This window comes from Sorex fumeus, unplaced genomic scaffold, assembly GCF_029834395.1.
Source record: "Sorex fumeus unplaced genomic scaffold, SorFum_2.1 ptg000010l, whole genome shotgun sequence".
NCBI lineage: Eukaryota > Metazoa > Chordata > Mammalia > Eulipotyphla > Soricidae > Sorex > Sorex fumeus.
Genome location: NW_026606067.1, coordinates 33,894,732 through 33,912,526, shown reverse-complemented (window position 1 = coordinate 33,912,526; position 17,795 = coordinate 33,894,732). Strand labels below are relative to the sequence as shown.

General features: G+C 44.0%; 1 protein-coding gene across 1 annotated transcript in view; it reads right to left on the bottom strand.

Annotated features, from left to right (window-relative positions):
* PRKCI (protein kinase C iota) overlaps positions 1-17,795 on the bottom strand; it is a 94,202-nt gene that overhangs the window by 38,099 nt on the left and 38,308 nt on the right. Inside the window, exons 3-4 of the mRNA XM_056110694.1 lie at positions 10,187-10,276; positions 4,857-4,907 (exon numbers count right to left, since the gene is read on the bottom strand). Coding sequence (XP_055966669.1) covers positions 4,857-4,907; positions 10,187-10,276 — 141 coding nt within the window. The remainder of the gene's footprint in view (positions 1-4,856; positions 4,908-10,186; positions 10,277-17,795) is intronic.

Here is a 17,795-nt window from a genome sequence, read left to right as displayed (position 1 = left end):
CTAACACAATGCACAAAAGTTAAATAAATTGGATAAATACCTCAATATCAGATCTGAACCCATAGTGTAGACAGAAGAAAGGATAGGCAGAATCCTCATGACACTAAAGCTAGAGGCTTCTTTAAGGATGAAAAGCCACTGACCGGGCTGGAGCGACAGCACAGCAGGTAGAGTGTCTGCCTTGCATGCAGCCGACCCAGGTTCAATTGTCAGCATCCCATATGGTTCCCCAAGCACTGCCGGGAGTAATTCCTGAGTGCATGAGCCAGGAGTAACCCTTGTGCATCGCCAGGTGTGAGGGAGGGAGGGAGGGAGGGAGGGAGGGAGGGAGGAAGGAAGGAAGGAAGGAAGGAAGGAAGGGAGGAAGGAGGGAGGGAGGGAAGGAAGGAAGGAGGGAAGGAAGGAAGGAGGGAAGGAAGGAAGGAGGGAAGGAAGGTAGGCGGGAGGAAGGAAGGAAGGAAGGAAGGGCCACTGACCAAGCAAGGAGAAGCAAAGATAAACAAATGAGACTGCAATAGAATGGGTCCTTAGGAAGACTCCTGCCACCATGGGGGGAGGAGCATAGGAAAGAAGCCACTACAATCAAGAGAGGGAGAAGTGTCCCTCTGGGTGAGACTGAGCACTGCAAGGAGGGAACATGACTGATAGGGCATGATGCCCTATCAGTAACAGTCCTGTAAGCCATAGTGACATTGGGGGCGGGAAGTGGTCACTGGTGAAGGGACCCGTGTTTGAAGCCTTGTACACCTGAAATTCAATCATGAAGAACTTTGTGACTCGCAGTGATTAAATAAAAAAGAGAATAAAAAAATCAGAGGGTTGGAGAAATAGCACAACAGGCAGGGTGCTTGCCTTGCATGGGGCAGACACGGGCTGGTCCCTGGCACCTCCTAGAGTCCCCAGTACCAACAGGAGTGATGGCTGAGCTCAGAGCTACGAGATTAGGCCCTGGGCATCAAGGTGTGCTTGAGAGTGAGGGAGGGAGGCAGTGAGAGAGGGAAGGAGGGGAAAGAGAGGAGAGCAACTTCCTAGAGACCACCCAGTGCCAAGGAAGGGCAAAGCAACGAAGAGGTGAATCAAATTTGCCTACTCCTAATTCAACCACTTCTGTTCTTCACAACGCATGTTGATCTGCTTCGAGGCAGCCCCTGCACATGCCTCTCAAATAAAACCCAGTCAGTCTGGAACATTCTGCCGACTGTGCTCCTATTTGGCTGCGGAAGGCATGACTGCCTCCCCCGGCCCCCCAAACACAATTTCCTAAGCTACTTGCTAGCATGATTGACCCAGGATGCTGAATATCTGGTCGGAGTCCAGGCCTGCTCAAATTTGGTGCCATGGACCTCCCATGTGCCCAATGTCACGTCACTGCCCCACAGGGCACTTCGCAGGTCTCCTTGAGCCCGGCACAACAGTAGCTACGAGGCACTGGCAAAACACCCTTCTGAATGCTAAAGCTGCTACTGGCACTCGGAACTGCCCAATCTTGCTAGACCAAATGCCACCACCGACACCTGTGACTCCAAATTCCCAGCAGCTGTTCAGGAAGATAAACTCAAAGCCACAATCTCTGTCCGGAATTAAACGTGGGCCCTCATCTGAGCCCGTAAGCAGCACTGAGCATGATGAAGAGACGGAGAAATTCAGCGGCCTGGGAAGGTCCTCAGATGCAGAGATTTCGAAACTGCCTGATGAAGGACTTCAAAGGAACAATTATTTTTTATTTTTTTAAATAAAAAAAATTTTTTTTCAGTCACAGTGAAATTACAAAGTAATTCATGATTAGGTTTCAGGCATACAATTTTACAACACCAATCTCTTCACCAGTGTCCACCAATACCCCCACACCCCTCTGCCTCCTTCCCACCAGTCTAGATATATAGTTTTTGCACAGTGGTTTATAATACTATTACTGAGAGGGTTTCATACATAATACTTTACAACATTTCAGCACCACCTCCTCCCAGTTTAATGCTTCCCTTCAAAGGAACAATTTTTTGGGGGGTGGAAGAGGGTGGCTTTTTGGGTACACCTGTGATGGTCAGAGGTTAACCTGGCTCTGCCCTCAGGAATTACTCCTGACATTGCTCAGGGGGCCATACGGGATGCTGGGGATCAAACCTGGGTCAGCCACATGCAAGGCAAACGCCCTACCCGCTGTAATATCGCTCCAGCTCCAATGGAACAATTCTTAAGGATGCTCCTTAGAGTAAGAGATCAATGGAAGAAAACTTCAACAAGGGCAGAGAAAATATGAGAAAGCAAACAGAAGTCACAGAGCACCAATAGTTGAGCGCTAGAAAAAGGGACTGGCAGGCTGGAAACACTCCTTGCTTCCAGGAGCCCTGGGTTCGATCCTCGGTACTGCACAATCCTGCCAGTGCCTCTGAGTGACCCTCACAAGCACCAGCAGCACCCTGCCTTCCCCACCTCCAAATTGCAGCTAAACTGAAAAGCAGAACAAAATTTTCAATGATGAATTTCTGATACAAAATTTCTGATGAACTCTGACATAAAAATTCTCAACAGAGTCTTAGCAAACTGAATCCAAGAGCATATATAAAAGATCACGCACCACGTTCAAGCGGAATTCATCCCAAGGATGCTAGGATGGTTCAACATAAACAGATCAGTTAATGTAATACATCAATGAAAGAAAAGATAAAAATTGTACAGTCATATCAACTGATACAGAGAAAGCTTGACAAGATACAACAACCATTCATGATTAAAAAAAAAATACCTTCAACAAAATAAGGGTGAAAAACCATCCTCAAAATAGTTATGGTCATCTATAACATACCCACAGTCAGCACATCATTCTTCGTTTTGTTTTTGGGCCACAACGAGCAATGCTCAGGGGTTACTCCTTGCTCTGTATTCAGGAATTACTCCTGGTGGGACTTGGGGGACCATGTGGGATGCCGGGGGAATGAACCTGGGTCAGTCAAGTGCAAAGGCAAGTGTACTACTACTCAGGTCCACAGCCAGCTTTCTTCTTCTTCTTTTTTTTTTTAAGCTTTTTTTATTGAATCACTGAAATGGACCCTTACAAAACTTCATTTTTTTCCCACTTTTTTTTTAATTTTATTGAATATATTGTGTTGAATTCAGTTTAGACTCTTTGGTGAAATAGACCCTTACAAAACTGTTCATGATTGGATTTCAGTCTTACAGTATTCCAACACCCATCCCTCAACTGGTGTACATTACCCAGCACCAGTGTCTCTAGCCAGCACTATTCTCAGTGGTAACAAACTGAGAGCATTCTCTGTGAGATCAGTCATAAGGTAATGACGTCAGCTATATCCACTAATGTTCAATATAGTATTAGAAGTCCTAGCAAGAGGACTTATACTATAGTATAGTATAGTATTAGAATACTATAGTATTAGAAGTCCTAGCAATAGGCAAGGCAAAGAAAACAAAAGGATTCAAATTGGAAAGGAAGACATCAAATTATCACTATTTGAAGAGGACACAATAATATACATACAAAACCCTAGTCTACTAAAAAGCTTCTAAAAGTACTGAATCAATACAGCACAGAAGCCAGCTACAAAGTCAACACATATTCTATGTCTGTCACATTCCTATATGCAAATAATAAATTAGAAGAGAAAGAAATCAGAATCTAAACTCCATTCAAAACAATATCCAGAGGGCTGGAGCAATAGCACAGCGGTAGGGCATTTGCCTTGTATGCGGCCAACCCGGGTTCGATTCTCAGCATCCCATATGGTCCCCTGAGCACCGCCAGGGGTAATTCCTGAGTTCAGAGCCAGGAGTAACCCCTGAGCACCGCCGGGTGTGACTCAAAAGGCCAAAAAGCCAAATAAAAAAAAAAAAAACACTATCCAATACCTCACGGTGATTCAATAAAATTAAAAAGAAAAAGAGGGGATGGAGCAATAGCACAGTGGGTAGGGCGTTTGCCTTGCATGCGGCCAACCCAGGTTCGATTCCCAGTATCCCATATGGTCCCCTGAGCACCGCCAGGAGTGATTCCTGCGTGCAGAGCCAGGAGTCAGCCCTGAGCATCACCAGGTGTGACCCAAAAACAAAAAAAAAAAAAAAAAAGAGAGAAATGTAAGAACAACAACAAAACAACAATATCCAAAAGCATTAAGTACCTAGGAATGAACTTAACAGAAGAAGTTTGTTACAGTTTGATACTGAAACACCAATACCATGAAAACTATAAAATTCTTAAGAGAAGACCTTAGGAACTGGAAAAATATCCCATGTCCTTAGATTTGAAGAATTATTGTTGCCAAATGACCATCCTACCTAAATTACTACATAGATTCAATGCAATGCCAATCCAAATCTGGGCGACATTCTTCAGGAATTTAGAATAACTACAAGTCATTCATGAGTGCAGAGTCAGGAGTAACCTTGAGCATCACTGGGTGTGACCCAAAATCATAATAACAATAGTAATAATAATTTTAAAAACAGATAAATAAAAACAGGAAGAAGGGTTGCAGAGATAGCTTAAGGCATTGGAGTCCATGTTTTGCATGCAGGAAGCTAAGGTTAGACACGGCACTGCACGGTCCCTGAAGCAGAACTGGAAGTAGCACAAACAACAGCCCAAACCCAAAACCCAAAACAAAAACTACAAAGAACATAGGATCAACATCATATTCCTTTCCTATGTTTCTGCAATTATGTAAGAAGTAAATAAGAACTGCCAATTTTGGTCTGACAAAAGTAGAGTTTAAGCAATTATGAACAGTAAGACTGAAGGTTAGAAAAAAAATAAATTAAAATTTCTATTTCTGATTTTACTTTTGCCAATGTACTATTGAAAAAAAATCTCTCTCAAAGATGTAATATAGAGAAACACTTACTATCTTCTCCTGGACAGGGCATTCCAGGACGTTCTGGCACACAAGGGAATACTGAAAGGAAATTAACTAAAATTAATACAACATACTTAAAACATACAATTTACAAAGATTTTAAAATCCAATATCAAGTGAAGCGACCCAAATTTCAACTGGACCCCCCTTTTTGGAGGGTCACTCCTGGCAATGCCCTGGGAAATCACGAGGTACTGAGTATATACACAGCGGCTCTTGGAGTTATTTCCTCAGTCTCATTTCACCCTCAATTAGTAGAAGACAGGGTGTGATGAGTATTGTTTTTCCAAAGGATCCACTTTTCCAAGGCTCCATACATTTTTCAGATAAGTAAGATCCATAAACAGTGCATTAGAAACTCACATTACTAATTACAGTTCCAGTTATTTCTCTGATTGATATTTCTTATTCTTTGAGAAATTATTAACTATTTCCAATACTCCTGGAGTGATAGCACAGCGGTAGGGCGTTTGCCTTGCGCGCAGGCAGCCTGTCCGAGCCAGGTTCGATTCCTCCATCCCTCTTGGAGAGCCTGGCAAGCTACTGAGAGTATTCAATATGCCAAACATGGTAACAAGAAGTCTCACAATGGAGATGTTACTGGGCCCGCTGGAGCAAATCGATGAACAACAGGAGGACAGTGACAGTGTTTTCCAATACTCTTGATAGGAGGGAAGGCCCTGCTTTATGTGTGGATAATCCCGTTTCCAATGTTTGGCACCACGTATGAATGGTTCCGAGTACTGTCAGGGATCACGCCTGAGCACAGAGCCAGGAATAGTTCCTGGTACTAACAGATGTGTTCCAAAACCAAAATAAATAATTTTTAAATTTCTAAATAAGAAAACACCTTATATAAAACTGTTAATACTATCAATCAATTACTTCTTTAAGCATTCATTGTTTTGTTTTGTTTTGTTTTGCTTTTTGGGTCACACCCGGCAATGCACAGGCGTTACTCCTGGCTCTGCACTCAGGAGTTACCCCTGGCGGTGCTCAGGGGACCATATGGGATGCTGGGAATCGAACCCGGGTTGGCCGCGTGCAAGGCAAACACCCTACCCGCTGTGCTATCTCTCCAGCCCCATTCATTATCGTTTTGTTCTAGAAAGAGCTGACCAAAAAGACATGACTTCTACAGCTCTACAAGGACGTCAACACACTGGATTACGTATGATCGCTCATCACTACAAGGTCAAATTCTGAATATGAGAGGAGGAGGGGTAACCAACTGTTAAACAAAAAAGGGAGTGATCATACAATGGGGAGAGTGTTCGTCTTGCAGGTGGCCAATAAAGTTTGATCCCCAGCATCCCAAGCACAGCCAGGAGTAATTCCTGAGCTCAGAGCCAGGAGTAACACTAGAGCATTGATGGGTGTGGCCTCAAAACAAAAACTAAAAAAACGATTTTTTTGTTTATTTTCCTTTGGGGCCATACCTGGCATTTGCCCTACCCGCAGTACTATCACTCTAGCCTCTCACTCCACACACAAAAAACTACTGTTTTAAAAACACAAGTCACTGTCACTGTTCTCCTGTTGTGCATGGATTTGCTCAAGCGGGCCCAGTACCATTTCCACTGTGAAGCAAGTATTACTTTTGAAACAATTTGTTTCATTTAGAGGAAATGCCTGTTTCAACTACTATTTTGGGGAGGGGTCTTCCCAAGCAGTGCTTAGGCAATCTGGAGGACCCCACCAGGAATTCTCAGCTAATGGGGACTGCAAATATAAGGGCCTAAGAATGCAATGCTGCTCCAGCTCTGTGCTGCCGGGGACACCCAGGTCACCCTAGCAATGCCGGGGACCCCCAGGCTGGGCCACACCCAGCAGTGCCCCAGGACACCTGGCAATACACTGGGGACCACGAGGCGCCAGGAGGCAAGCCTGGGTTAGGTGGGCATTCTAGCCCCTGGACATCATTTTTCAAATGTTTGAGAGTTCCTTAGGTCTGACCTCTTAAACCACTGAAAAAATGTTATATAAAATATCATGGTACTGCAATTACAAGTAGCGAACTGAGTAGTTCTACATGACAAAAATCTGAGGAAGGCAGAGGTATAATGAAAACAACAAAGATCTGGAATAAGAATAATAAATCCTAGCTCTGAGCTCAGGAGTGACCCCTGACAGTACTCGGGCTATAAATTTATTATTCTTATACAGGCCTACAGTATACTAATGAAATGATCTCTAGTTTCAGGCCTCGTCTTCTGTACCACTGTCTACCTACGCAGGTTACTGACATTAACCACACTGATATCTACAATGACTATGCAAGTGGTTTCACTATTACCCTTTAAATCAGAGAAAGAACAGTCAAGACATTATTTGGTGGCCATTATTTGCATACATGATTGTGCGAGGAACGCAGAGAGAGAGATAGCCACAAAAAGACACCTGTCTTCAAAAACTCTTGAGCTCATTCACCAACGTGGCTTGACGCATGCCTCAGGCAACCACAAGCGAATGTCCGAGCTCCCAAAACAGTGCAGAGAAGCGATAAAGGAAGACCTCAAAGAGAGAAGAGCAGCAGTGCTGGCAGTGCGGCAGAATCCAGGAAAAGCATTCACAACGTCCGCCTGTCCTTCGCCAACTACAAGACCAAGATGACTGTTCTCCGACGTCCTGATGGATCTAGGACATCTTCCAGAAGGGCAATATCAAAGACTATTTATGACTTCTACTTGAATCTCTTTGATAGCCACGTCCACCTGCCCCCCATACCAAATTCTGCAGGATGGATATGTCATTCCCAACATTCTCCCTTCTGAAATCTGACACGCCATTTCATCGGTAAAGAAATGAACAGCACCCAGCCCAGACAGGGCCAGACCTGAACACCTGAAGAACCTGCCATCAGTACTCATCAATACGTTGGCTCAACTCTTCACACGCTACCTGTCTGAATGCAAGGTTCCATCCCCGTGGAAAACCAGCAGGACTGTACATCCAAAACATTGGCAACTATTGCCTGATCTGCCTGTTGTCTGTCATCTACAAGCTGTTCGAGTCATCCTGAGTAGGACTGGCAGAACACGAGATGAAGGACAACCATGTGAGCAAGCCGGGTTCTGCAAAGGATTCAGCATGATCGACCATATCCACAGGTTAACTAAGCTCACTGAGGTTTCTCGGGAAGCCACTCTGTTTAACATTTATTGATTTAAAGAAGGCCTTTGACTCTGTTGAGACTGAAGTGGTCATAGAAGCTCTAGCCAAACAGGGCGTTCAAAGTCAATACATCAGGATCCTCCATGAGCTGTATTACAGATTCACTACCAGGATCTCACCATTCTACAAAGAAGTGATCATCCATGTCAAGAGAGGGGTTCAGCAGGGTGATACCATTTTACCAAAACTCTTCAGTGCCACCGTCAAGAATGTCATGCGACGACTGGAATGGGAAGCAATGGGAGTGAAGAGAGACGGTCGGCAACTACGCCACCTCCACTTCGCTTATGACATCGTTCTAATAACATCAAACATTAGCCCACTGCATGAATGCTGGCCGATTTCGACTGTGAGTGTGGGAAGGTTGAACTGTAGCTGAATCTCACAAAAACAATGTTTATGAGAAATGGTCTCGTTCCTAGTGTTCCATTAACTGTCAACAAAATGAACATCTCTGAAAGCAACAGTTATGTGTACCTAGGTCGAGAAGTCAATATGACGAATGACCTGGCACCTGAGTTGTGCAGAAGGAAGAGAGCGGCTTGGAACGCCTTCGAGAGCGTCGAAGAAACAGCTAAGAGGACGAAGAACCTCTGGTTCCAGGCACATCTTTTCGACTCCACCATTCTTCCTACACTAACATATGCTCAGAGACCTGGGCCCTACGAAAACAGGATGAGAACAGTATTCGGGTCTCCCAAAGAGGAATCGAAAGAGCTATGCTCGGAGTATCACATTTCACTCAAATGAGAGAAAGAATCTGGAGTTCCGACCTCCGTCGATGATCAAGAATCAGGGATGCTGTCTCATTTGCCAAGGCATTGAAAATCAGATGGGCTGGACACGTAATGAGATTTGGAGAGGACAGCTGGACTAGAGCCATTACTGACTGCATTCCATGGGACGTCAAAAGATCGCGTGGCCGCCCACCTACGAGATGATCAGACTTCTTCATCAAGACCCTGAACGATCGGTTTGAGGCTCTTTGTGTTCCTAGAATGAGCAGACGCCAGTGGGCTACACTAGCATACGACAGGGACAAATGGAGACGTTACTGGCGCTGGCTCGAGCAAATTGATGAATAACCGATGATAATCGATGAATAATCGATGATAAAAAACGGGATGTCAAAGTGATTTGCACACATCATTAGACTATAAGGTGATGGTTTAGGTTCTACTTTGTTCTCAATTCTCATTTGTTTGTTTGTTTTGGGTGCCACCTGGTGATGCTCGGCTAATCCTGGCTCTGCGCTTGTGAGTGGCACCAGAGATTAAATCCAGTCCTCCTGCAAGCAAAGTATTCACCCCACTGAGACATCTCCTCAACTTAGTCTCTGAATTTTAAATTTCTAAATTACGTTTTGCTGTAAAATACTGAAAGATGACTACATTTTTTTACCAACGAAGGAGTTAAAAAGAGCAAATTTCAGAGCCAGAGCAGGTAGGGCATTTGCTTTGCACGCAGCCAAACTGGGTTTCGATCCTCAGCACTCCATATGGTCCCCACTGCCCTTCAGGAGTGATCCTGAGCATAGAGTCAGGGTAAATACTGAGTACTATCAAGTGCGACCAAAAAAAAAAAAAATCTCAAGATTGTAAGAGGCAGATGGAATTTTATCAACTTAGTAAAACCCAGTTATATAACTATAAAAGATAAAAGATTAAGAAACAGACATCAGAGGCCAGAGAAAGGGTACACAAAGATTTTTCCTCGCTTGTGGCCAACCCAATTTAGTAACTGCTACCACATATAGTCCCCCAAGGGTCATCAGGGGTCATGTCTAAGCACAGAGCAAGGAATAAAACTTAAGTACCACAGGCGATGGCCCAAAGCCAGCTGCATCCCTTACCCCCAAAGAAAAGAACAACAGGATCACAGGGGTTGGTTTGTTTGTTTGGGGGTCACACCTGGTGGTACTCAGGGGTTACTCCTGGCTCTGACCTCAGGAATTATTCTCGGTGGGCTCAGGGGACCACATGGGATGCCAGAGATTGAATGTGGGTCGGCTGCATGCAAGGCAAATAAATGCCCTACCTACTATACTACCCCTCTGGCCCTAGGATTGTTTTTACATCTAATTCTTTCAGTTATTACAGAGAGAACTGCAGCTCTGGAAAAGCAAGAAATGATCATTTCCTTACCATGGATCAAGAGCTCAGAATCCTTGTTTAGCTCGTAAAGCCTGAAGGCTTCCTCCAGCTCCAACTGAGAAGATACTGTGCATGGGTCTCCTGAAAAATACAAAAATACAAAGTCACTTTTCAAATCCTCTAAATGTAAGCAACTTTCATTACATGAAATTATACAGTTATAAATAAAAAGGAAAAACCTGAGGAAAAACGTCCGCCTACTTAATCGAATTTCTGCATGACTTCTATTTGTGTGTAAAATATTCTGTGAAATTCACAAATGACAAATATTTTATAAGTAAAAATCACTTAATTCTCAAGATCATGTGTATAGCAATATAGCAAACAGAAACTACTGTGACCTTTTGAAATAATTTCTGCATAATGACTAATGGTCAGGAACAAGCTCTACACTTACCTGTTTCTTCAAAAGATGACATGAAAATGGTTCTATTAGCATAATATGGTTGGTTAGCGTTCTCTGGGTAATCACTTTGTCAAAATGTTCCTTCACCTGAGATCTGTTCACGGTCACAGAAAGGAAGCCCTGCTCCTAACGTACTGAAGAGCAATCCTATTCGAATGGCCCGCGAGTGCAGTTTTAGTGAACTTAAACGTGGAGGAAAGGAAGGAACACCTGAGTCAACAAGTCATATTGCTGGCAGCTGATGAGATGGCATGTCTCTTTGCATTCCTCAATGACACAGTCATTAGAGCATACTTAAGGCATGAGCTGGGTCCACAGTCATTCTTTTGCTCATTCGAGTGGTTACGCAGTGGTTACGCAGAACACCACCACACTCTCTGGATGCCACCATCACTATATTCAAACGACTATCACTGTCAGCTGAGTCTTCTATTTGAGAAGGGGGGGAACAAGTGATCATCTCTTCCCTTTCTCAGAGAAATAGTGTCTCTATTCTTCTTTCCAACTCGGCTGCTGAATTCCCACTTCTTTTCTTCTCTGAGCATTATTCCATTAGTCCGTCTCAGTTTGGTTTTCGTTTCTTTTGTTTCCTTTTCTCAAGCAAAGGCACGTTTGAGTTTCCCTTGGAAAAGTTTCTTTCCCGTCCCCTCTCTTCAGAAGCTACACTGTGGACTGAAACTGCAGGAGATGGGTGAGAGGGAGCAGGTATGGAAGAAGAGGGTCTCCTGTTTCTCACCTCATAGTTTTGCTGTTTTTTTTTAAGGTATAAGTTTACATACTTTTCGATTTGCTAGAGACAAGTTTTCTTAATATCAAAAGTGATCCTGGGGCTGGAGCAATAGCACAGCAGGTAGGGCGTTCGCCTTGCACGCAGCCGACCTGGGTTCGATTCCCAGCATCCCCTATGGTTCCCACAAGCACCGCCAGGAGTAATTCCTGAGTGCATGAGCCAGGAGTAATGCCTGTGCATCGCCAGGTGACCCAAAGAGCAAAATTTAAAAAAGTGATCCTACCCGCGTTCTCTGTATTTCTTTCTTACGTTAACTTCCCAAATTTCTCGAGATTTTAGTTCACACACTCACTAAGACTACTATATTCAAAGTCATAAAAATAGCTGCGGCAGCCCCAAACCTCCATGACTCAATCGCAGCCAGGCTCAAGGCAGCTCTCCACAGGCTTGGATGAACCTCACCCATGAGTGAGTCCGCAGAGAAACTCAAGTATGCGGGAACCGTGACTAAAATCTCCAAGCCCACTAGGAGCGGGAATGGGCCTCCTCTCCCCATTTCCCAAGTTTACCAGTAGTTTGGCACTCACATCCACAAACTGGCCCTGCGCGATTTCATGTCATCAATGGCTATGATTATGAAACTCAGAAATAAAGCTTCTGGAAGAGAGTGACATAGGCCTCACCCATGAGTGAATCTGCTGTATACTCGTATTCCGAATTTGAGAATTCCTGACCTCTCATACTCCACACCACTGATGTACCAAGAGAAGCCCACAACATTTGATGGCGTTTAGCAAACATGCTGGTAATCTCTTATGCAAGAGCTTAAAGGATCCAGGATGAAATACAAGAATCCTCACACACTTTCCTCTAAGGAAACTTTATTGGACTGTTTTTAGCAGATTATTCATAACAAGCAATACAAAATTAACTGTTTGGGTTCTGCTTTGGGGGGCATGTTTGGGATTTGGGGTGGAAACATTCGAAATATTGTGGTGGGAAGTTGCAATGGTGTTTGAATATTCAATGTAATGAATTATTGTAAACAACTTTATAAAAATAAAATTCAAATGAAATGAAAAAAAGCTACTGCAACGTATGCCATCTTTTCTGTCTTTATTCTAATTAACTTTATAGCATCTAAGAGCTCTGATTACAGAAACTGTGTCTAGGATTCTAAAATGCCATTCTTCTGGCTCGCAAACTTCTCAACACTTTATTTTGGAAATTTTCAAATCTACAAAATTTTGTTCACTTTCATACTCTCCTTCATATCCTCCTCTCCAAATCTCTGAAATCTGTACCACAATTCCTTAATACAATCAAAATACCATTATAAATCAATAAAAACTGACGAAAGTTCACAATCAGATATTCAAACATAAGCATCTTCAGAAGAATCAAGTTAAATCTCTACAGCACAAATGAATTCAAAACGGCCAAAGGCAGGGCCAGAGCGATAGCACTGCACATAGCGCACTTTCCTTGCGCAGAGTCAACCCCTGTCCAACAGCTGGCACACCAGGGGCACCTCTGGACCCCGCTGAGCATCAGCACGTACAGCTGTAGAGGCCCTCGGCACTCCTGAGGGGCTTCACATCCACAGGGGAAGCTCTGAGCACCACTGGCTGTGGCCCACAAACAAACAAAATCACCTAAAATGGGCCAAAGAGGACAGGGATGTGGCTTCAGCAACAGATCCCTGTTACATGGGTGAGGCCCTAGGTGTGACCTAAAATTAAGAATTAAAACTACTACAAATGCTTGGAAGAAAACAGAGTAAGGAAGCTCCATGACAGTCTTGGGTGAGACAATAAGAGCACAATAAGGAAAAATAAATTGTACAGATCAAAATTTCAAACTTTCATGCATCAGAAGACACTATGAACACAATGAAGAGACAACGCATGCAAAAGAATATGGTAACTTACACCCACTGATAAGGTGTGGCTACCTAGATGGAAAGACCTCTTACAATGCAACTCGAATAACAACAACAACAAAATTGCTTTTAATGAGCAAGGCCAGTATGTGCATAAAAGCAAGAAGCCAGTATGTGCATAAAGGTTTCAATCTCAAAACTCATTAGGAATATGCAAATTAGTCATAGTGCTTCACGCCTATCTAACAAACAAAATGTCTAATAAACAAAAAGTTACAAGTGCTAGACCAGGGAGGAGAGCCTGGAATAGTTTCCATCTACCATGGAGGAAGCAGAAGGTTCGAGCATGGCACTGGGGGGGGGGGGAGGGAAGCTATGGGGAAAACTGGCAAAATTAGAACCCTTGTGCACAAATGGTAGGAATGGAGTATATGGTGAAATAACCACACACACACACACACACACACACACACACACACACACACACACACACAAATAGGGGTCTTGTGACAGTACGACATTGGATGCATGTAACTAAGCAGGTCAACTCCCAGCACCACACTGTCCCCCAAGCACACCAGGGGCACCTCTGGACCCCCCTGAGCATCAGCACGTACAGCTGTAGAGGCCCTCGGCACTCCTGAGGGGCTTCACATCCACAGGCCTTAACCGCTGGCCTGGCTGGCTAAGAATCACAGGTGCAGCCGCCTGAGCACTTCTTGGGAGGTGCCCAAAATAAATCAGCCATAGTGATTTTCATATTGCAACACAGGCAACTAACTCTGCAGTTTAAACTGCTGAATATACATCCGAAAGAACCAAAAACAAGAACTGGAAGAGAGCGCCAACAGCAGAGGCACATGCTGCAGAGATAAACCCTAGACCCAGCACCAGGCTATCATATCCAGACCAACCCAGAGCCGGGTGGGTGAGTTCCCCTCCCTGTCCCAAAAGAGCCCCGGCAGCCAAAAACCTTCAGAGCTCAACAGCGAATCTGCTGAATATTCTAAAATCTTCTAAATTTTAGAATTCCTGGGGCGCACGGCCACGCTACTCTCACACTCTGCACCACTGATATGCCAAGAGTGGCACACAGCATCTGACGGGGTTTAAAGTAGAAGGGAACCAGAACCAACCAATCTCATTGGGGGGATGGGGAGGAGAGGAACACACACACACACACACACACACACACACACACACACACACACACGAAGGCACACAAAGCTCAACTTTCAACAAACATGTTAGTAATCTCTTATACAAGGGCTTAATGGCTCCAGGATGAAATATAACAATCCTCATACGCTTTCCTCTAAAAAAACTGTATTGGACCATTTTTAGTGGATTATTCATAACAAGCAATACAAAACTGTTTTGGTTTTGCTTTGCGGGGGGGGCGGGGCACAGCTTGAGATTTGGGGTGGAAACATTCGAAATATGGTGGTGGGAAGGTGCAATGGGGTGGAATTGCCGTTCGAATATCAGATGTAATGAACTATTATGAACAAGTTTATAAAAATAAATTCTTAAAAGAACAAAGCAGAAGCATCTACTTTCTCTGCAGGAGCCCTGGGTTCAAGCCCTGCGCTGCCGGATTCCCCAAGCAAAGCCAGCAGTTAACCCCTGAACACTGACCTGAGATAGAATTAATCCCTTAGCATTTTTGAGTGTGGTGCAAAAACAAACAGGAAAAATCTTTACCATTAGTTCAAAATTCAGACTTTGTTTATTTTTAATTTTGTGGTACCAGAAATTGACTATGCAAGGCAAGTGCTTACTGCTGAGATTCATGTAACTTTGTTGCTGTCCTTTTTCAATGCAGACACTAAACTTTTCCTAGATTCGCTAATCAGTTTAGTGAATTAGAATTAGAATCTAGTTTTGGTGACTAGTGTTAATATGTCTACAGTTTCTCCCCTAAAATTGTAAATAATAAAAATAAATTCAATATCCAGCAAACCAAACTCACACTGCAAGTGACTTCTTAAGACTGAATCACTTTTCCTCCACTTTAGCTTTCTTGAACACATCTGGCAGCGCTCAAGGTTTACTCATGACTTGGCTTTGCACCCAGGGATCATTTCTTGCCATGCTTCGGGGGGGACCATATGAGATGCCGGGATTGAACCAAGGTCAGCTGCGTGCAAGACATGTGTCCTGGCCGCCGTGTTCTGACCCTGGGTGATTCTGCTGCAGCACTGCCTGCATCAAACATCCTAAGAGCTATGAACGCCCCGAGCAATCTAGGACAGCCACATGATTTTTGTTGTTTTTGTTCTAGGGCTATATCCAGCAGGGCTTAATCCTGGCTCTGCACTCAGGAACCACTACTGATGAGGCTCAGGTAGCAAACGGGGTGCGAGGATCACATACAAGTCAGAAGCATGGAAGGCAAGCACCCTGCCCACTGTTCTCTCTCCAGCCCCGCAGACCACTTTTAAAGATAGCTCCTGATTTCCTTAATTACAAAGAAGAGCTGAGAGTTTTTCCAACTGTTCTAATATTATCTGTCATTCGCCAGGAGTTGATAAAGAAAAATAAATTCATTCAGAAAGAAAAAATTACCCACAAAGCAACACCAAGGATATTGAACACAAAGTACATATAAAACCTTATATACAAAAATTATGGGCTGGAGCGATAGCACGGCGGGTAGGGCGTTCGCCTTACAAGCGGCCAACATGGCCGACCCGAGTTCGATTCCTCCGCCCCTCTCGGAGAGCCTGGCAAGCTACCGAGAGTATTCAATATGCCAGACACAGTAACAACAAAGTCTCCAATGGAGACGTTACTGGGCCCGCTCGAGCAAATCGACGATCAACGGGAGGGCCTTTACCTTTACCTTTACAAAAATTATAAGGCTTTATGAAAAATTAAGAGAATTTCAAAATCTTTACCCATAATTCTAGATTCATGGCACAGAATTGTACAAAGTTCCCTCCCCCAGGTGATTAATTTCTCCTTTATTACATTCAATGACATGATGAAGCAAACTAACAAAACTTCTGATATTGAGTCTTATTTATATTTTTAGAACAAAGCATTAGTTCATGGTTTATGTCAGTAACATGGCATGTTATTTCCATCAGATTTATCAAAACATAATTTACATAAAGAAATAGTGGGCCTATGGAATTCTTAGATTTGACCAAAAAGCCCCGAACTTTTATTACTATCATCTCAATAAACACATACAAAATTTCTGATGTAAACAATTTCCTTACGGTACACAAAGTTTTAAAGACTTCAGCGCCAGAGACAGGGCACAAAGGACTGTTTTTGGTTGTTCTTATTTTCCTTCTGGGGTCACACCCTGCAGTGTTCAGGACTCACTCCTGGTTCTGCTCGGGTATCTCTCCTTGCAGTGCTTGGGGGACTACACGTGATAGTGGACACTGAACAGGTACTAAGAGTGTGCAAGACAAGTACCTTAACACCTGTACCACCTCTGACCCCTAGAACACATGCTTTACATGCAAGAGTCCCAAGTTAGATCCAAGGCATTGCATAGTCTCCCAGTAACTGAGTTGAGATGAGCCCCTGAGCACAACCATATTTTGGACAGGCAGAGCGATAGCACGGCGGGTAGGGCATTTGCCTTGCACGCCATCGACCTGGGTTCGATTCCTCTGTCTGTCCCTCTCGGAGAGCCCAGCAAGCTACGGAGAGTATCTAGCCCACATGGCAGAGCCTGGCAAGATCCCCGTGGCATATCAGATATGCAAAAAAAAACAGTAACAAGAAGTCTCACAATGGAGACATTACTGGTACCCGCTCGAGCATAAATCAATGAACAATGGGAGGACAGTGCAGTGCTATATCTTGGACAAAAAATATCATTATCTTGGGGCTGGAGTGATAGTATAGCAGGAAAGACACTTGCCTTTTCACACAACCAACTGGGTTCAGGCCCAGAACCCCGTATGTTCCCAAGCCCGGCTGAAATGAGTGCAGGACCAGGAGTATGCATTGAGCACTGCCAAGTATGGCCCAAAAACAAAAATCAAACCAAAAAGATATATCCTTAGTTCGTGCCAACCTTTTTATTAGATGCCTGTGTGTTCCAGGAACAAAAGGGGAAAATTTAGCCAGTTCTTATATTGTCTATGATAAAAATATTACATTAACAAATTATCTTCTTAGAAATTGTCTGAGCCAGACCTTTAAGGGGAGGTCTGGGGCTGGGAAACACAAGAGTTTAGGAGCCTGTTTGCACGTGGCTCATGGTGGTTCAGTGCCAGCACTGCACATATTTTCAATGCAGAGCCAGGAGTAAGCCCAAGCAATACCAAGGTTCTGATCGCCAAAACAAAGAAAAAAATAAAACTGAAAAAGAGCTTTAGGGGACTGGAGAGACAGTACAAGGGTTAAAGAGTTTGCACAAGGGTTGAGGTGCTTGCCTTGCATACGACGAACCCCAATCAACCCCCACCATCATATGGTACCCAAGCCCCACAAGGAACGACCCGAGCAAAGCTGGGTATGGCCCCCAAACAAAACCAAAACAAAAGGGAAGAAACAGGCTGAGAGGAACAGAGCGGGGCCTTACAGTGCCTGTCATGAATTCCAATCCCTGTGT